The 21731-nt window shown below is 41.0% G+C and overlaps 1 protein-coding gene across 1 annotated transcript in view; it reads left to right on the forward strand.

The window, feature by feature from the left end:
- The window catches only part of EDC3 (enhancer of mRNA decapping 3), a 77964-nt gene that overhangs the window by 32445 nt on the left and 23788 nt on the right, over positions 1-21731 (forward strand). Inside the window, exons 2-4 of the mRNA XM_012640596.1 lie at positions 123-320; positions 3245-3564; positions 13853-14188. Coding sequence (XP_012496050.1) covers positions 157-320; positions 3245-3564; positions 13853-14188 — 820 coding nt within the window. The 5' untranslated portion in view covers positions 123-156. The remainder of the gene's footprint in view (positions 1-122; positions 321-3244; positions 3565-13852; positions 14189-21731) is intronic.

Genomic DNA, 21731 nt, shown 5'->3' on the forward strand with positions numbered 1-21731 from the left:
TTTTTTTGTGGTTTATTACCTCAGGTCAAGATGTGGCAGAATATGTCTCATTAACCAACACTTGGTACAGAGCGTGACATAATATTTGCTGAATTTAATTAAAGGTTTGTCTGTTCCTCAAGGTACCTGTCTTCACGGTGGTCTCACTTTTGAAATATGGCTACAGATTGGCTCGGCAGTATTGTGTCCATCAACTGTGGAGATAGCTTGGGTGTCTATCAGGGAAGAGTGTCAGCAGTAGATCAGGTCAGCCAGACCATTTCTCTCACCCGGCCTTTCCACAATGGAGTGAAGTGTCTTGTGCCAGAAGTCACCTTCAGGTGAGTGTCCTGACTGATTCTTCCAAATCCAACCTGGTGGTCTGTGGAGCTTGATTGGAGGTCTGATTGCCAGTATTCTCTTGCTTTTGAGTAGAGTCTTGCCAGGTGTGAGATTTTGCAGTCTTAGGTCTTAACAATCCAGCTCCTGTTCTTAGCAGAGACTTTGTGTTGTAATTAGCTTTCAGCCAGCGATTCAGGATTTGTGAAACCTTTTTCTTATCTCTGTCAAGCATGCAATATTATATTATTTAATTAGGTCAAATCAGAATAACCTTTCTTTTTCTTTAATGGTTTTAGATTTTCTTTCTCAGTTTTATATTATTTGTGCTTTCTCACATCTAAGTTCCTTATTAATTTTTTAACCTGTGTAAATATGTCTCTCTTTGTAGATTTGTATTATGATTTATCCCCAGAAACACATTGTAGCCAGTAGCTAAAGTCCTTAGTTACAGGAAAGTTTTTTTCTTAGTATTTGCCAAAAGATCTCAGGTTCACTTGTGTCTGCATACTCCTCTTTTCATGAGTTTAGCAGACAGCCTTCCATTCTTAGGTACCAAAAAAAAAAGAGATTGTCAAGTAAGAGCTTCCTTGATTTTCGGAGCAATTCAGTTCCTACACATACCCACACGGGACCTTTTCTGGGTATACCCATTCATTCTTAACTGCTTACCTCCTCTGCGGTCTCAAGAAAAGAAACACCCCTTGTGTTCAGGGCTAACCTTATCATGTAGGCTTTAGGTGTTATCCTTTCGTACTTCCTTTCAGACCTTACTTCATCTCTTTAGTGTTTTCAGTTTCAGTCTTTATACTGCTTCTTTTCTCTTTGCATTCTAACATTCCCAGGCCCCCCATATTAAAAACGTCCCTCTCCACTCAACCTGGCATTTGCCACTAGGTATTGCCCTTTCATTTCTCTTCCCTTTACACCTACGGTGCTTTTCAGAGCAAAATAGTCTGCCTTCACTCCCTTTTGTGGCTTCTTTCTCTAGTCCCTTCTTATCCCCCACCATTATCTTTTTTATCTTTTTCTAACTTTATCATCTTGCTGAATTAGCTCTTGCCAGGGTTACAGATGACCTAGTTCCCAAATTCAATGTCAGTGTCTCAATTCTAATCTTACTTGAATGCTCCTTGACTCTTGAAGTACTCTCTTCTCTTAGTTCTCTTAGTTTCTGTGTTACCTCTTTGGGTTTTCTTTGCATGTATTCCACATATTTCTCCATTCCGTTTCTTTTTTTGGTTCTTTTTTTTTTTCTACTCACCTCTTAAGATTGAATTAGGGTTCTTTTCACTGGTTCTTTTCTCAGTTTTTATTCTCTAGACAATCTCATATGTACCATCTTATACATTAATGAGACCTTAAATCTTTATCTTTAATTTAGGTTCATTGTCTGAGCTCCAGAGATTTTAATTGTCTACTGGTCATTTCCAGTTGGATACTCCACAGGATATCTTTTTTTTTTTTTTTTTTTGAAAGAGACAGGGTCTCACTCTGTTGCCTAGGCTGGAATGCAATGGTTTGATTATAATTCACTGCAGCCTCAAGAGCCTGGGCTCAAGGATTCCTCCCACCTCGGCCTCCTGTGACTTTAGGCGTGTGCCACCGTGCCTGGCTAATTTTTTAAAAAAAAATTTTGTGGAGACGAGTCTTACTATGTTGCCCAGGCTGGTCTTCAGTGCTTAGCCTCAAGTGATCCTTCTGCCTTGGCCTCCCAAAGTGCTGGGATTATAGTTGTGAGCCACTGTACCCAGCTGCCCACAAGATATCTTAAATTCAAGATTTTCAGAGCTGATCTCATTATGTGTACCTACAGATTTCTTTCTGCAAAGGTCTACCAATTATTGATGACTAATACACCTTTCCCCTGAGGTAGAAACTTAGGAATCATCATAAACTCTTCTTTAATCTTCCCGTTCAGTTAGTCATTAAATCCTATGGATTCCAAATGTCTTTCGGTCCATTCTCCCTTCTCCCTTTGTATTGTCACTTGCCCAGTTCAGCCCCTCTTATTTCTTGCTTGGTCTCTTAACTGGTACCGCTGCCTCTGGTTTCTCCACTTTTCTGATAGCCACCAGAAAAATCCATTGTGATCATGATCTGGCTCCTGGTTACCTCTGCAGCCTTACTTTGTTTTTTTGTTTTTTATTTTAACGTCTGCGTGCAGATGGGCTGAGGCCAAAATGGCGTCAGCTGCCGCCTTGCTTTCTGATGGCCCTCCACAAGCATCCTTTCCTTGAAGTAACACTGTAACATTTGCAGTTACTCACATAGGCCACATTTTCTCAATCTGAACCTTTGCCTGAGATGCCTTTCTCCCTACTCTCCTCTTCTTGGCCGACTCTTAGCCCCCTGCCCTTGGCCAGACTTAGCTTAAATATCATATCCACCTCCCCCAAACTAACTTAAATATTTTGCTTTTGGGCTTTCTGGTCCCCTGTGTACACCTCTGTCAGAGCATTTAACACTATCAGTTGATTGTGTACTTTTCCACTCACCAGACTGTGAATTCCTTGTGGGTACATGTCGGTTTTCATTTCTATATGCCCTGTCCTGGCACAGGGCTTACTACATAGTAAGCAAGTATTATATATATGCCTATTGAATGGGTGAGTGAAAAAGTGGAAAAAAAAAAAAAAGCCGTTACATGTTCTAGAAATCTAAGATAGTAATATATCCCACAAGTCATCTTAAATTCAAGATATCTTTGTTTTGTTGTTAACAGTAGTCTCTTTTTAAAGGTACTGGGATCAGTTGGATGTTGGTGGCTAAGCCCTGTCTGTAAATGCACAGCTGCCTTTCCTAGTTTTTGCCTCTCGTATGAAATGCAGTCCTACAAAGGAGTTATCTGTTTGCTATTGATCCCATTTTCATTGTTTCTATCACTATTATAATTTTGAGACTTGGACTCATTTGTGTATTTCAGGGCAGGTGACATTACAGAATTAAAAATCCTGGAGATACCAGGTCCTGGAGACAACCAACATTTTGGAGACCTTCATCAGGCAGAATTAGGCCCCTCTGGTGTTGGATACCAAGTGGGTATCAATCAGAACGGCACGGGCAAGTTGGTCAAGAAGCCAACCTCTTCCAGCAGTGCCCCTCAGAACATTCCTAAGAGGACAGATGTGAAGAGCCAAGATGTTGCCGTTTCACCCCAGCAGCAACAGTGCTCAAAGAGCTATGTGGACAGACACATGGAATCCTTGAGTCAGTCCAAAGGTTTCCGCCGTCGGCACAACTCCTGTAAGTAGGGTCAAGTTGATATTTCTTCTTGACCTCATTTTTCAGGGCTGTAAGCTCTTATCTACTACTGCTCTTTAAACAATTCCTTTATTACTCTAATAAAAAAGGATGCTGGCAGAGCTTCACAAAAATTTGACATGGTTCTCTTATTCCAGGGCTAGTTGTTCGAGATGTTAAGGGAAAGGAAATAAGTTGTTAGAGATGCACACGAGCTTCCTGCCCTCCGCCACCACTTCACGTCCTTCAGGAAAAGTCTGCACAGTTTGTTGAGACCAATAGTGATGTTTCAGATTCAGTCACTGGCTGGGCGCGGTGGCTCATGCCTGTAATCCTAGCACTCAGGGAGGCCAAGGCAGATGGATCCTTTGAGCTAAGGAGTTCGAGACCAGCCTGAGCAAGAGCGAGACCCCACCTCTACTAAAAAAATAGAAAGAAATTAGCTTGACAACTAAAAATATATATATAAAAAATTAGCCGGGCATGATGACGCATGCCTGTAGTCCCAGCTACTCAGGACACTGAGGATCGCTTGAGCCCAGGAGTTTGAGGTTGCTGTGAGCTAGGCTGACGCCACGGCACTCTAGTCCAGGAAACAGAGCAAGACTCTGTCTCAAAAAAAAAAAAAAGATGAAAAAAGCAAATTCAGTTGCTGATGGTGGTAGTGATATCTGAGTTGAACTTGCACTTGGGCTGTTCCGGGGATTCTTGTGTAACTTTCTTCTTATGATTTGACTCCCATCCTCAGAGGAGAGGAGGAGACTGGCTTAGACACCTCTGTGATCTTTCGTTTTCTGACAGACCAACAATTTAAAATTGGCTGTATTTACTGTCCCTACTGGCAGATCAAAGAGTGCATGTACTGGTGTGTGTTGCTGCCCAGTTTTGTATGGTGCTGACACATTGTTGAATACCATTGGTTGATGATAGCCCACAGTTAACCTGTTATGCTCTTTAATATATTCACTAAAATAATGTTACTCTGTTGTGTTCCTTAAATGAATACAAATGTTGTTTTAAAAAATTGCTTCTAAATAACAGACTATTGACAAAAATTTTTACTTAGGTGGTTTTGTACTCAGATAATGGCAGAATGTTAGGAATTTTAAGTGAGTATTCATTAAGTCATATTAACTTATCAGCTAGAGTAATGCTGTGGCATTACATTCTAAAAGGCAGCATTTAAAGTGAGCTAGATCTCTCTAGAACCCACCTTCAGGGAGTTTATTACAAAAAATTCCAGATACTGCTTGCTGCCATTGTTGCATCTCAAGCTGTAGTCCCGGTGACATTGTAGTGAGGTTTTTGTGTGCCCTGTGAATTCTAGTTAGTGGTGTAACATCTGTGTCAGGCACTAACATTTTAAGGTTTGCAAATGCCTGATTCAAGTGAATAAATGATTGAAATTAAAGGTTTTTGTTTTTTTTTTTTTAAAAATGTATTTCAAGGCCATTTTTTTCAGTGCATGAGAACCACTATCAGAATTGATAGTGACTAAAAACTTGAGACTGAAATTCAGTTGTTACTTGTTTTGTGTCCTTAGAAAAACTGATAGAATGTTTGGATATAGAAAATGACTCTTTCTGTTTATACTTTAACCTTCTGTGTTTTGCTTTATTCTCTCTTTTAAAAAAGTCATTTTTCTTTGCCAAAAATTAACTTGTTAAAAGTGCAAATATTTAAGCAGTTTATAATCTTGTATGCATTTGAAGATGACCCTTATTAGCAATTTATATTTATTTTTCCTGCATATTTTTAACCTGTTATTAACATCTTACATTGTCATGGTACATTTGTTATAATTAGTGAACCAACATTGATACATTGTTATAAAATAAAGTCCATATTTTATTCAGATTGCCCTACTTTTTACCTGATGTCCTTGTTCCAGGATCCCATCCAGCCTATCATGTTACATTTAGTATCATGCCTCTGGTTGGCTCTGACACTTTCTCAGACTTTCTTTGTTTTTGATGACCTTGACGGTTTTTATGGGTACTGGCATTTTGTAGAATGCTCCTCAGTTGGTGTTGTCTGATATTTTTCACATGATTAGACTGGGGTCATGTGGTTTTGGAAGGAAGACCACAGAGGTAAAGTATCATTTTCATCACATTGTATCAAAGGTATGTACTATCACCATGGTTTATGACCTTGATCACTTGGCTGAGGTAGTATTTGTCAAATTTTTCCTCCATAAAGTGACTCTTTCTTCTTCCTGTACATACTGTACTGTTTGGAAGGATGTCACTGTGTGCAGCTCATACCCAAGGAGTGAGGAATTATGCTCCCTTTCTCCTTGAGGGCACAGTATCAACATAAATTATTTAGAATTCTCCTGCACCAGAGATTTATCTCTTCTCCCCTGTTTGTTTATTTATTCAGTTGTTTATTTATATCAGTATGGACTTAGGGTATTTATTTTATACTTTGGCTTATAATTCGATATTACTTTATTTTGGTACCCAAATTTTCTCAGCTTTGATCTTTCATTGGGAGCTCTTTCCCATGTGCCAGGCTAGAATGCAGTGGTGTCATCATAGCTCACTGCAACCTGAAAGTCCTGGACTCGGTTGATCCTCCTGCCTCAGCCTCCCGAGTATCTGGAGCTACAGGCGTGCACCATTGTACTTGGCTAATTTTTTTATTTTTTTGTAGAGATGAGGTCTTGCTATGTTGCTCAGGCTGGTCTCAAACTCCTGACCTCAAGTAGTCCCGCTTTGGCCTCCTGAGTAGTTGGGACTATAGGTTGTACTTGAGTCCTTTTTTTTTTTTTTTTTTTTGAGACAGAATCTGGCTCTGTTGCCTAGACTAGAGTGCTGTGGTGTCAGCCTAGCTCACAAGCAACCTCAAACTCCTGGGCTCAAGTGATCCTTCTGCCTCAGCCTCCCAAGTAGCTTGGACTACAGGCACTCACCACCACTCCCAGGTAATTTTTTGTTTTTATTTTTAGTTTCCCAGCTAATTTTTTCTAGTTTTTAGTAGAGACGGGGTCTTGCTCTTGCTCAGGCTGGTCTCGAATTCCTGACCTCAAGCGATCTTCCCACCTCGGTGTCCCAGAGTGCTAGGATTACAGGCGTGAGCCACCACGCCAGGCTTGTACTTGAGTCTTATCTTCTATATTTTCTGCCCTAGCCCTAAAATCAGTCATGTCTCCTTTTATTGGAGACTGGTATTAGAAGCCCAGATCTGGGCACATTTGGTGTGCTGATTGCTACTGGGTGTCACCCTTATAGCTGACAACAAGAAAATATATGTGTGTTTACTTAACCAGTGTGTATACACATATCTGTAAATATTTCTGTATGTAACCATGTATACTGTACTGTGCTAAGTATGAGTTCTTACTAATGTCTCCAACTTTAATCCATTACCACATGGATCATTCTAGCTTTCTCCTTTTGCTTATCTGTAACCTCTCACTCCAACAGTGAGAAACCTGTCTCCCACCAACTGTCATCCATTTTTTAAAAGTTTTTTTTAAAAACTTCCTCTGTCACCCAGACTGGAGTGCAATGGTGCGATCATAGCTCACTGCAGCCTCAGACTCCTGTGCTCAAGGGATCCTCCTATCTCAGCCTTCTGAGTAGCTGGGACTACAGGCATGTACCACCATGCCCAGCTAATTATTTTATTGTTTGTAGAGATGGGGTCTCGCTATGTTGCCCAGGCTGGTCTTGAACTCCTGGCCTCAAGCTATCCTCCCACCTTGGACTCCCAAAGTGCTGGGATTCCAAGTGTGAGCCACCGTGCCTGGCCTGTCATCCATTTATATAATTATTCAGTTCCAGTATACATATGTAGTGATATAAGAATTATGAACTTATATCCCCCACCCCCATGGGAGACTATCAAATAGAATATAGTGCTTACGCACAGTTCCTTTGGCCTTTCATCTTACAGACTCCATTCATTTCCCGAGTTACTTAGGTCTCCCACCCCCTTCATTGACTTGTTTCATATATTGTAATACAATACAAATCGTTTTGTCATATTCTGCATCCATCCTGGGATTCCCCTAACTTCCTAAATGATTTTTTTAAATTTACATACATTAAGGCTCACTCTTCGTGCTGTTAAGTTCAGTGAGTTTTGACTAATACGTAGTGTCATGTATCTGTCATTAAAATGTTATACAGAACAGTTCCACTGTCCTAAACAATCTTCTGTGCTTTACCTGTTCAACTCTCCCTCTCTTCCCTCCCTACTTCCTCCTGACAACTGATCTTTTTAATCATCTCTGTAATTTTGCCTTTTCCTAAATGTCACATAATTAAAATCATACTGTAGTATGTATCCTTTTCAGACTAACTTTTTTCACTTAAATATATACATTTAAGATTCATTCATGTCTTTTGTGGCTTAATAGCTCCTTTCTTTTTATTGTTGGATAATATTCCATTGTATGGATGTATCAGTTTGTTTATTCATCTATTAAAGGATATCTTAGTTGCTTTCAGCTTTTAGTGATTATGAATAAAACTGCTATAAACATTTGTGTGCAGGTTTTTGTGTGAACATAATTTTCAGATCAGTTGTGTGAGTACCAAGGAGAGCAATTGCTGGATGTTTTGGTAAGACTATTAGTTTGTTTCTGTTTTTTTGTTTCTGTTTCTGTTTTTTGTTTTTGTTTCTGTTTTTTGTTTCTGTTTCTGTTTGTTTCTGTTTTTTTGTTCCCATTAACCAATTATAGCAATTCTTTTGAACTTCAGAATGAGTAATTTATTATACTTGACCTGTAATAAGTCACTCTGATATGTTAAAAAGTGGGTTTATTGTCATTCACAAATATCTAGGTGATATTTTTCTGCTTTCGCTGTTTGGTCAATTTCCTTTTCCTAGATTGTTAACTGTACATAAGTAACGTAAAGGGATCATGGGGTAGTAAAATGTTATTCTCTTTTAGGGAATTTCTTTTGAATCCAGGTTAGTGTGGAAAATGTCTGTGGCCTGGGAATTTGATGATGAGATGTGGCTTAGAATTGATTTCTGGTAGATGGTAGAATTACATTTATTTATCTGCTCATTGAGTCCTGTAAGATGAGTAGAAAGGTCTGCCTTAGAATTTTCTCTTATACATATACATTGATGTTGAGACTGGTAGATAGAAGGAACTGTAGGAATATAATCTCTCTTCAGTTCTGGCTGTTAAGTGTCCTTTCAAGGTTGGCAGTTGAGGAGTTGAGGGATTAGTTGGTTCTAGTTATGTAATCCAACATTGATGAGAGATTTAGCTCAAGCAGATTTTAATCTCTTCACTTGGCTTGGAGGCAGGGGTGGGTTTAAAGTATAGTTTGTATTACCACTGAGAATATTTATCAGGTAGATGAACATCAGTCCCAGGGAGCAGAGGGAAACCAATTAAGGCTTGTTAGGGATATAGGTCTTTGTTTGGGTACAATTCATATTTGTGAAATCTCATGTCAGAGCTAAAAATGGTGACCGTGAGGGGCAGATGAAATCTACCCTTCTCTGAAATCTCAGTCTATAAACTTGAGTGTAATCGCTGGCTACATGCAGTTGAATAAAAATTTAATGTTGAGTTAAGGCTCTTTTGCCTATTGATCATGAAAGTATATAGCTGGCCTTTAGCTCATTTACATATAGGTAGGGTGGTCCCATAGGCATGACATTGCCTCCGCTTGATACTGATTTTCCTTTGTTTCTAGAGGTGGAGAGAAATGAGGAAGTGGAATTGAACTTTTTAAATTGAAAAATGTTGGATATTATCTTGTTACAGTACAGTTGGGCTTTAATAGTCCAGTGTAACAATGATCCTACCCTCTGAGGTCAGAAGTTATTTATTTATTTTTGTTTGAGACAGAATCTTGCTCTGTTGCCTGGGCTAGAGTGCCGTGGCATCAGCCTCGCTCACAGCAACCTCAAACTCCTGGGCTCAGGCGATCCTCCTGCCTCAGCCTCCCGGGTAGCTGGGACTGTAGGCATGCGCCACCACACGTGGCTAATTTTTTCTATTGTTTAGTTGTCTGGCTAATTTCTTTTTATTTTTAGTAGAGACAGGTTTTCGCTTTTGCTCAGGCTGTTCTCAAACTCCAGAGCTCAAGCGATCCTCCTGCCTTGACCTCCCAGATTGCTAGGATTATAGGCGTGAGTCACCATGCCTGGCCCAGAAGTTTTTTTGCCAAGTTTTTATGGTCCTACTGAGGTTCTTTTGACTTCTTAACCTCCTTGGATGTGCTTCATATATCTTAACAGACTTTAAAACCCAGGGCCTAGAATTTGGGAGTTGAAAAGAGGTCCCAGATATTCTCAGCCACCTTCTCATGATGCCCATTGGAATCTGGCACTAAAACGTTTGTAGTTTGACCTTCAGGTACCCTTTATCGTGTTAACTGCAGGACAGAGTTCCCCTTTACAGTCTGTGTGTGACAAAAACCAATAAATAAGTGGCACTCAGGATTACACAACATGGGTTTGTCACATATTGTCCTGGCCAAAGGGCCTCCGTGCCAAAGGCTGGCAAAAAAAAATGGCACAGGAAGGCAGCCAACCTCTAGTCTTAACACATGCTTGGCCCTTGTAGTTGAAAGGTAAAGAAATCTGGGAAGGACTGTTTATCTTTTCCAAGGGAAGTACTTTTCTCCCCCAGGGGCCAAAGGCCAGTTTAATGCAGAGCCAAGGCCCTTTGGGCTAAGTAAGCCAAGTATTGCAACAACTTATTCACCCAGAACTTACTAATATTTGTGTTAAAGTGTGAGAAAAGGGAAGAATAAGAGACAACTGAGCATATTAGCCTGCCTTTCATTTATTTTGCATTCTCTTGCTAACGTGTGGTGTCAGTACTTTGTCTTGGAAATATTTCTCACTCTTGCTTTCCTGAGTGTTTGGAACGTAGCTAGTCCTTAGTGTGTATTTCTCAAATGAATGATTAGAAGGTCCTACGTTCAGAGGAGCACAAGAAAATACCTGAAACCTTCTAAAAACCACAGCTCTGTTTTTGGTTGCAAGTTATATTTGTAGAGTCATGCAGCAGAGCCAAAAATGGTGATGACCAGTGCCCAGCACCATTGGGGCAGATTTAGGGCATCTCCCACTGTGAATCCTGTTAGTCTTTATAGTGGGGCACTTTGTCAATGTGCTGAGAAAGAGCTTTACAGCTCTTTTTCTTTGCTTTTCATTAGTTCTTCATTATCTGGCATGATACGAAGTGGGTACCGTTTATTAGCCATTTCTTTAAAAAATCTGAGCCGAAAGTTTCATTTCCACACTGTACCCTCTCCCCCCAAATACAGGTTGAGTATCCCTTATCCAGAATGCTTGGGACTAGGAGTATCTTGATTTTGGATTTTTTCAGATTTTGGAATATTTGCAGAATACATACTAGTTTGAGCATCCCTAATCGGAAAATCTGAAATCCAAAATGCTCCAGTGAACATTTTTTTGAGCATCGTGTCAGCACTCAAAAATTTTTCAATTTTAGAGCTTTTTGGATTAGGGATGCTCAACCTGTGCTTCTGAACACTTTCATATTAGTATTAGCCCAGCATTTAGTGATAATAAACACTGGGCTAGTTGTGGGAGAAGCAGCTGATGATTTTTGCATAACGCAGACTTTAGCACTAGATAACTGGCCTTATACCAGTGTCTTTTGGGACTTTCGAACTAGCTATAGAGTTTTGGGGTCTTTGAAGTCTCGGTTCTTTTCTATTTTCTCCTACAGCTTTTTCTGTGCCTCTGCCTGTTCCTCTTTAGCAATGTCTGTATCCCTTTTCCTCTGAGCTTTATTCTTGATCTGTCATCTGGGTTCTGGAGCTCAGGGTTTCATCTCAATGGGAACGATTTCTCATTTTGTTTCTTTTACCCTGTCTTCTCTTTCAGTGATCAATTGCTCATTTTCATCTGTCATCATGATAGTTCCCGGATAGTTCATTGTTGGTTTATATTGGACATGACTGAACTTTTTTCCTCTGAAGGCCTTGCCTCATACTCCCCCTCGTTTTATTGTCAACAGCTTCATCTTCCTGTTATGTTTCAGTCACGCAACAAACTGGCATAATTTTTGATGGCTCCCTTTCTTTCTTACAGTTAATCTAAAATTGCCCTTTCTGTTACAACCTCTTTTTAAACTTTTAACTTTTGTTTGGTGTTTTTTGTTTTGTTTTGCTTATTTTATAGGCTGTTTTATTTATTAATTCAGACATTTGTGTATTTATGCTTGCCAGGCATAGTATTGGGTGACAGGTATGAATGATGTCATTCCTGCCCTCTGTTGTCTTATAAGCTCCTTGGGGAGTTAGAGCAAGAACACAGACTAACCACAGAATGAAGCAGATAGTGTGGTGTAAGTGCTAGGTCATTGGTACCCACATTGTCATAAGTAGTCAGATGGGAGTGATTTTTCTGCAGCAGTAGGCAAAGAGTATGTTTCAGCTGAGTCTGTAACAGCAAAAATGAGAAATAGCTTAAAAGTTCATCAGTAGGGATGATCTATATGGTATAATCTATAATTTATACAGTCATAAAAAGTAAGATCCAGTATTTGAAGAATTATTTTATGAAACAGGAAGATTCTCCTAAACAAGAAAGCAGGATATCAAACTTCATAAGATAGATGCAAATTTTTTACTAAAAGGAAATACATAAAAATGTCATGTGAATATTTGCAATTTTCTATATATTCTGTGCATTACCTATTATGAACTTCTATTAAAAGTTATTTTTTAAAAAGGAATACTTGTTTCCTATTGCCTTTGAATTCCTTCTTTTACTGTTGCGCTATACTGCATGTCGTTTGATTTTTGCCTTGTGTGCTCATTTTCTAGACATGATACTCTCTGTACTTTTAACTTTGCCTAAGTCTGTCAGAGCTACATGGTTTCCCTACTCCTATTTCCACGTTTTTATCTGGGAAAACTGTAGAATTTGGAATCCTACAAAGTTCAGATCCTAACTCAGTATAAATCTGGAGCAGGCTACTTCACCTCTCACCCTTAGTTTCCTCATTTGTAGAATGATAATTTTAATCAGGTTGTTCAGAAGAAAAATCGAAATAATATGTATATCAAAGCCTAAGATGGTGTCAGCTGCAAAGGTTCTGTAGGATTACAAATGGTGGGAGTCTTGACTGTCTTTCTTCCTTTGCTCTACGCAAGTAAATGACTCTAGACAATAATAACCATCTTAAAGTATTTTCATGATTCCCTAGTACCTTATAATACCACAAGATGTTATAAGAATTAAGTAATCTTCATGGAAAAGCTCATGGTAATAGTTAAAAGTACTAGCTAGCTAGATTATGTCAGGATGCTCTGGCTGTGAATAATAGAAAATCCTACTCAGTGGCTTAAATAATAAAGAAATTATATCACAGTACATCCAGAGGTTGTCATTTGCAAATATAGTATAATCAGGGCTTTAACCTTATTTCTCTGAAACTCTCCTTGTGTGTTGGCTACATCCTCAAATTGATACTAGCTGGCTCTAGCAGTTCCATGTGTCTCATCTAGACATAACATTCTTCAGAAGGAGAAAAGAGATCATGTCTTTCAGTGTATCATCTTTAGCAGAGTTTCTCAAGCTCAGTACTATTAACATTTGGGGCCAGATAATTTTTTGTTGTGGGGGACTGCCCTGTGCATTATAGGATATTTAGCAGCAGCATCCCTGTATTTTTGTTTTTGTTTTGTTTTGTTTTTTGAGACAGAGTCTTGCTTTGTTGCCTGGGCTAGAGTGTCATGGCATCAGCCTAGCTCACAGCAACCTCAAACTCCTAGGCTCAAGCAATCCTCCTGCCTCAGCCACCCAAGTAGATGGGACTACAGATATGTACTACCATGTCCAGCTAATTTTTTTTTCCCCTATTTTTAGTCACCCGGCTAATTTTTTCTATTTTTAGTAGAGACAGGGTCTCGCTCTTGCTCAGGCTGATCTCGAACTCCTGACCTTGAGTGATCCACCTGCCTCAGCCTCCCAGAGTGCTAGGATTACAGGCGTGAGCCACCGCGCCCAGCCTCCACTTCTTTTCTTGATAGTAAGTTGTCAGAAAAGCTTCAGTTATTACCAGTTTCCTTATAAAGGGCAGAAGTGGTTAAGATTTCCAGGAGTGCTTCTTACTTCATATTCATTAACTAGTTGTTTGAGTAAGTAAAATCTATTATCCACATGAGAAGTGTGGTTTGTGCTATTTAATATGATTTAGAAATAGCTTACCTTTACCATCTTCACTTTGGTTCCTGGAACATTCTCTGCAGACAACTAATGTACTGTATTGTCCACTTCCACTGAGCACTTTCTGTGGGCTCACTGACTTTAGTCCCTGTTCTTTCTCCAGGGTCATCTAGTAGCAGGCACCCAAATCAGGCAACTCCAAAGAAAAGTGGTTTAAAGAACGGTCAAATGAAGAATAAAGATGATGAGTGCTTCGGGGATGATATTGAGGAGATCCCAGACACAGATTTTGATTTTGAAGGGAACCTGGCCCTTTTTGACAAGGCGGCTGTGTTTGAGGAGATAGATACGTATGAAAGGAGAAGTGGTTCCCGTTCCCGGGGCATCCCGAGTGAAAGGCCTACTCGGTACCGCCACGATGAGAACATCCTGGAGTCCGAGCCCATTGTCTACCGACGGATCACAGTGCCCCACAGTGTGAGCAAGGAGTTCTGCACAGGTGAGTTGCACCAGGTCCCACGTCCCACGTCCCACTGGCTGCTCTTCGCTTTCTATTATGCTTGAAACAAAAAGACTCTGTTTCTGAGTCAGAATCTTACATTAGGAATTAAATGGCTTGGTGGCTGGCCCAGTATTAGTGTCTCTTGGGGATTGTGGCCAATACAGCAGTCTGCCACGGTGGGGGGTAATTTCTCTACCTGTCCATTTATAGCCTTTATTGGCAGGGTCTGGTCTGCTCTTTATTTAGTACTAGTTTTGTGAGTAGCAAATAAAGGCCTTTGGCGCTATCTAGATTCAAATCATCAGATCTGTTTTCACTTTGGCTTCCCTGTTACTACTGCCTGTACCTTTCACCAGAAGTTCAACTCTGTTACACTATTTGCTGGTGCAAAACCACTTGAAGATGGATGATTAAAATCATTGGCTAAAATTAGGGATTCATTAAATTATATTTCTTTATCATTCTGTCCTAATTTCCTGTTAACCCTGGTTGTTTAATTTGGCTAGTTATAATTTTTATGTAATAAAGTAGTGCCTTGGTAGTTATATCGGTATATGATAGTCTGGTTCTCTTTCCTTTTTTTTATTTTATTTTTTTTATTTATTTATTTATTTTTTTGAGACAGAGTCTCACTCTCTTGCCTGGGCTAGAATGCTGTGGCGTCAGCCTAGCTCACAGCAACCTCAAACTCCTGGGCTCAAGCGATCCTTTTGCCTCAGCCTCCTGGGTAGCTGGGACTACAGGCACATGCCACCGTGCCTGGCTAATTGTTTCTATTTGTAGTTGTTCGGCTAATTTCTTTCTATTTATAGTAGAGACGGGGTCTTGCTCTTGCTCAGGCTGCTCTCGAACTCCTGAGCTCAAGCAATCCTCCCGCCTTGGCCTCCCGGAGTGCTAGGATTACAGGCGTGAGCCACCGCGCCCGGCCTGTTCTCTTTCCTTAGTGATGTTTAAGTTTCCTTCTTTCTTTCTTTCTTTGCATTAGAACCTTTTTTTCAAATGTACAGCATATGAAGCAGATAAAAGCAGCTGTGGGAAAAGCAGTTCACCTCTTCCCTGTGCCCATCCCTACCCCCAAACCACATTATTAATTTGGCTTCTTGGATCACAGTTTGAAAACCATTGTTTTTGAATGATCCTAAGAGCTAAAGAGGAAATCATGATAATAAATCATAATCATTTTATTAGCAAAGAAACTCAGTATAATATTTTCATTTTGGTTTGAAGTTTAGAATATAGGAATATAAATCGTGAATGCTGGTAGCTGTTATAGGGAAAATTATAGAGACAGCTTAATTGCATTTGGAGGAAAATCAAACGTGGCTCTTTTATAGACAACAGTAGGGCTCTGTTGTATTTGGTTTTGCTGAGTATAGTAGCTTGTGCTAAAAAAAAAAAAAATAGGCTTTCAGGCTAAAAAAGGCTGCTAAGTGGTTTCAGTCTTTCACTAGCACACTCTGGTAGGTATGCCTCTTTACTCGGGTAGTTTCCTTAAGTGGCAGTAACGGTGTGACTTGACAGACTCCTTTGATTTTTACTACATGTGTAAAGGCAAACAGCCTAGCTCAGAATCAGGCTTAAAAATTGCTGGTTTTAGGCCTCTCAAAGGTAGTTATTATCTTTAGGTCTAGTGCTATTCCCACATCTGCTGACTATCCACCTCTGACTGCTTCCTTTTTTATTGCTCTCATTTGTAAAATAAGCTGCTCCTACTGGTAGCTGTCCATATCATGGTCCGGGTGATGCTGCTGAAGTTGTTGGATTGTGCAGTATGGACCGTCCCTGAAATTATTCACACTGCAGGAAAATTCCTGAATTGGGGAAGATTATGGTCTGCCTTGGAGTGAAGTGGCTTAAAATGTGAGAATAACAGTGAGAATCAGGAAGGATTCTCAGATCTAAAAGAAACTGAGAAAACATTTGCTAAAGTAAACAAAAGGAGAGGTGGAAATTTCTTCCTTCTACACACTCCACCTCCCCAACTTGATCTTCACACCTCTTTTGTTTTTAATGACAGAAGTGAAAAGTTCTCTACTCTCCTTTAAGTTACTATCAACAAACATGCTACAAACCACACATGTGTTCCTTGGCCAAGAACTCAGGTATGGTGGCTTGTGTATAGCAACCAGTTGCACTCCACTGGTTCTTGACAGTGAGGGGACAAGAAGCCCAGCAGCTTCATGCCATCTGGTTTTTGTCCTTAACAGTGATAAGGAGTGGAAATGTAGTCCCTTTGCCAAGCAGGGACCGAGCTAGAAAAAGAGCAAGCAAGCAGTTGTCTTGCTGAGCAGCTTCTCCTGCAGGTGATTTTTGTCTCTGTTCCAGTTCCAAGACACAAGCCTCAAACAGGTTTTTACTGAGTGTTGGCTACATCCTCAAATTGATACTAGCTGGCTCTAGCAGTTCCATGTGTCTCATCTAGACATAGCATTCTTCAGATAATGCAGAGCTGGGGACACTTTTCCAATTGGATCTACTATCCAAATGTTAGGATCAGAATAAGGCAGACTATCTAAAATATTTGGAGAAATAATCTAGGACCATAAAATGTTAGTGTTAGGTTACTTGATCACCTAGTATAATTTTCTCATTTTATAGATGAAGACATGAGGCCCAGAGAGGTAGAGGCTCTTTTAAACCTTACCCCTCACATCTCCTTTTCTCTTCTGAATGTGGATAAAAAGAAAAATTCAGTGTAAGATGAAATGGCAGTTTAATGGCAAAATAGACTATAGATAGGTCTCCAACTTATAATAGTTTGACTTACAGTTTTTTGACCTTAGGTTGATGTGAAAGCAATACTCATTCAGTAGAAACCGTAGTTCAAATCTTGAATCTTGACCCTTTCCTGGGCTAGCAATATGCCATAAGATACTCTCTCTGTTGCTGGACAGTGACAGGAGCTGCAGCTCTCAGTCAGCCACGTGGTCACTAGAGTAAACAGCCAGTACTCTGCAGTGGACTGTGTTGCCAGATGATTTTGTCCAACTGTAGGCTAATGTAAATGTTCTGAGCATGTTTAAGGTAGGCTAGGCTAAACTATGATGTTTAGTAGGTTAGGCGTATTAAATGCATTTTCACCTTATGATATTTTCAGCTTACATTGGATTTATGGGGATATAGCCCCATTGTAAGTTGAGGAGTGTCTGTATAGTCTTTTCTCTTTAGTATCGTACTTTGTCAGAAATGGACCAATTTATATCAGCAGTTTACAGGAGAGGCCTGGATAGCTCCCCCAATCTGACCTTGTGGCATTCGTATCCCAGAATGCCAAGTACCTTATTTTCTGCTGATTCGCAGAGTAGCAAAAGGAGAACAACATGTCTATTACCCATTTGGTTATGGCTTGGGATTTAGGATTCTGACAGCTTGCTGCTGGTGTCCTGCATACTGACTTCATGCTAAGTGGTGTCAATAGTATATAAGCCATTATTCACCAAGTACTCATATTCCTCTTGGCAGTACTCCTTGCCAGCTATGGCAGGCCAGGGGGCAGGCAGTATTATGATAGGTTTGTTGATTGGGAAAACACATTCAGGAAGCAGCTAAATCTAGCTCTTTGTTTAATCCAAATCTTTTCTCTGTGGAAAGTCCTTTGGGGTCCTTTGGCAGGGCTGCTGTCTCCAACAGTCACAGACTGTCAGACATTTCTCTAGCTTGGGCCCACACTGCTAAATAGTGGTGTCCAGTGGTCACCTCCTGGATTGATCGGGATCTCTCTGGATCCAGACTTATAATTTGAAATTTTTTAAAGAGAGATTCTGTATGTGAATGCACACGCACGTGTGCTCATTTTAAATATAAAATGCTCAATGTGTGTGAGCACCCTTCTGTTCAGTGGTAAGAACTCCTCAAAGAACACTGCTTAGCAAAGTGTTAAGGCTTCAGAGAAGGATCTTTGCTCAACACTCATGATATCCTGAAAGAAATACTTAAGACAGTTTAAGTCAGTGAAAACACTGTGCTTATTTAGTGTAAGTCACTATAAGCCCTTGCCTTCAAGTTATTCAGACGTAGTAGGAGATGTAAAGACACCACGTATGCCCAGAGTCCAGTGAAAGTATGGACATTAAATGCACTAGGTGTCGAGAGGCAGGAGAGGTACTAGAGCCTGGATCAGGGAAGGCTTCGCTGTGAGAGCAGGACAGAAGCCAGACAGCAGCCTTGAAGCATGGGCAGGCTTTCCTTGGACAGAGAGAAGAGCAGGATATCCGTGGGCAGGCGAGGCAGATGCTGGTGAATGGTGCGAGTAAAGGTCTGTGTGGGAGATCGGTCATTAGCAGGTTTGGCCAGGGCAGAGGGTTTGTGTGGGGGAGTAGAAGGCATTAAAAATAGCTTTGGACCAGAGCATAGCAGGCATTGTGTGCCAGTGCTGTCCTTGCCCTCAGCCATGGGGAACATCTAAAGGATTTTGGGTGGGAAAATGACATGATCTAAATCTCTTTTAGGAAGACTGGTCTTGTGGTAGAATTCTGGGTGGAAGAGAGGGGAAAGAGGAGACCAGAGCAAGACCAGTCGTGTTCATGATGGACCTAAGGTGCTGGGGGCTTGGACCATTGAATAGAAAGGAACACAAAGATGTGAGAGAAGTGATAGAGGGGAGTTTGATAGGCTAGAAGGATGAAATGAGGTGGACAAGGGTTGAGTGAGCCAGAGGATTCGGACGTGTTGAACCTATGGGGCAGGAAGAATGGCACTGAGAGTCTAGTTGTAGTTAGAGTGCACGACTCTACAGTGGGCCAAGTCTGCGTGGTTTTGTGATTTTTTTTTTTTTTTCCTTCAGCAATACTATGTGGCTAAGTCCAGAGAAAGCAAATAGAAAAGTTGCTACATTGAGGGATAGAAAGGTAAGGGAGTTACTAGTTATTAAGGGCTTTAGTGAGGGGGGTTCTGGAGAGTTGGGGAATGTAGCCAAGGAGATGCTACGGAGCTGGTTTCTTTTTCTGTAAAGTGGGGTAATACTTGTCAACTAAACGAAAATATGTGGAAAAGCAGCTAGCACAATACCCACTTGTTATTCAGTAAATACTTGACTTCAAATGTGAATTTGCAAAGGCTGCCTTGGTAAGATTATTTCAAAGCATCAACATGTGCTGAATACCTACTCTGTGCCAGACCCTGTTCTGGATACTCTGGGTAAGTCATGGGTCATCACCTCAGGGGGCTTAGAGCACAGTGTAACCAAATGTGGAAATATACAAATAATAGAAATGTGTGCAAGATATATAATATGGCAGGCCAAGGTTTAGAGGAAGAGGAGGGTCGGGGCCTGGTTCAGGAGAGGCAACATCATCATAATCATAATAGCTAACATTCATTGGTTATTAACTATGTTGTAAGCACCACTGTAAGCACTTTATGTGCTTATCTCACTTAATTTTCATGGCATTTCTATGAGGTTGTACTGTTATCCCCATTTTGTGATTATTTCCATTTTGCTGGAGGTAGATGTTCTAGTACACCTTTAATTAAGAATGACTTAAAAGTGACTCATATTCTTCATTCACTAGGTTCCAATAAATTCTTCTCTATTCATGAGGCCTTCCTTTTGGGTAGACTTCCTATTTAACCTCCACCATTAGTTTTCTACCAGGTAGCCCTCTTCTGTCCTCAGGTGTGTAGAAGCCCAGATGAGAGGCAGTGGGGTGCTGTTGTGCAGGCACTGAATCTCTGCACTTGTCCCATCAGCTTTGTCACCTCCACACTATGTCTGCTGAGATTTAGGGAACAGCAAATGTGTGAGGATGACCTGAACTAGAGCTACTGTTTACTGTCTTGCAAAGGATCCAGTCAAAGCTCGGGTGAGGTCCTCTAGTCTGAGCTCCAGCACGACTGACCCGTACCCATTTCTCTTGGTAAAAGCAGTTCTGGGTCCTGCTCTGAAGGGGAGCAGCTGGTGAAGCCGCAGTTGGTTTGTTCGTGCTGCTTCTTTGCTCTGCTTTCTTCCCACCATGCTAGCTAAGTCTTTGGGCCTCAGTAGGGATGTATCTTGCTCTCAGGACAAGTTTGGCTTTCAACATTCCAGGCTGGCATTTGTCTTCCATGGCTGGCATTCTATCTGCCTCTGAGCCTTGGCTGTCTTCCTCTGCTTCTTGTCACCAGGAGACCTTCTAGAAGCATTCTAAGGCTTTTAAGACCAGCAGTGTTATTTATTTATTTATTTATGGATGAATGGATGGATGGACGGACGGACAGACGGATGACAGGATCTCACTCTGTTGCCTGGGCTAGAGTGCAGTGATGTGATCATAGCTCACTACAACCTCAAACTCCTGGGCTCAGGCAGTTCTCCTGCCTCAGCCTTCCGAGTACCTGGGACTATAGGCATGCACCACCATATCCAGCTAATTATTTTTTGTAGAGTCAGGGTCTTGCTTTGTTGCCCAGGCTAGTCTCAAAGTCCAGGCCTCAAGTGATCCTCCCGCCTTGGCCTCTCAAAGTACTGGGATTACAGGCGTGAGTCACCATGCCCAGCTGACCAGCAGTGTTTTTATCTCAAAACAGGTGGACAGGAAATCTGTGTTGATTTTGTCTGTGTGTGTGTTTTCAAAAGGAATTCAGGAAGAAATAAATCTTGGAGTTTAGAAGTGCAGCTGAAGAATTTTATCCTGAAGGTAGCGAGGCATCCTTCAGCAGCTGTTGTACTGCTGAAGAGAATCCTTCTCCCTCAGAGAATCTCTGCTGCAGTGGAGCTGGTCGTCATCTCATTGCCTCCTCATACCGTAGACCCAACCCACATAGTTCCTGCCTTAGTCTCCCACCCCACCCATCCTATGTTTACAGGTTAGATCAGGTGCTACAGGGATGTCATTCTGAGAGAGAGCCAGAGGGAGACACCAGGAAGTACATTCTAGGAGGTGTTCTACTCTGATAAACCTGTGCTCCTGCACCAAGTATCACAGTTTTTTATTGAGCAGAGCAAACGAGCCTAGTGTCTGAAATTGTGTCTCAGCAGGCAGATGTCCTTGACAGTGACTCGGTTCATTTGGGGAACCTTGGGTTCTAGCAGATCCTCCAGTGCAAGGAGTGGAAGAAGTAATCAGTCTCTGTAACTTGGAATCCTTCAGAGTTTCTGGGCCTGAATAATCAGGTGGCTGGTTGTCATAGGCCTCAAGAGCTTGGTTGTGGTCATTGGTGATATTATGAGTTTTTGAGCAGTACTGTTAAGACAGGTGTCTTGGCTGGACTCTTACCCCACTAGAAAAGGCCTCTTGGCAACTTGTTGCCAGCACTTTAAGAGTTTAAGCTCAAACTAAGGGCCGGAGAATTATGGCCGGACACCTGAGTTCTTGATGAAGCTGCCAGTTGGTCATCCAGAACTGCATCAGTCTGTGCTAATGTGACTCCTTTGCTAATATGTGCCTCTTGCCATTTCAGAGCCACAAGTGTCTAGACACAGTGAAAAAGTTTGATTTCAGTGTATCTACCATCCTCCTCAAATTGAACACACTAAAGCTGAGTTGTTCACAACCACCCATATCCTTGACTCCTTGGCATTCCCATTTGTTTTGGTGGACTTACCATTCTTTTTTTTTTTTTT

The sequence above is a fragment of the Propithecus coquereli genome, unplaced genomic scaffold (assembly GCF_000956105.1).
Source record: "Propithecus coquereli isolate 6110/MARCELLA unplaced genomic scaffold, Pcoq_1.0 Scaffold155, whole genome shotgun sequence".
NCBI lineage: Eukaryota > Metazoa > Chordata > Mammalia > Primates > Indriidae > Propithecus > Propithecus coquereli.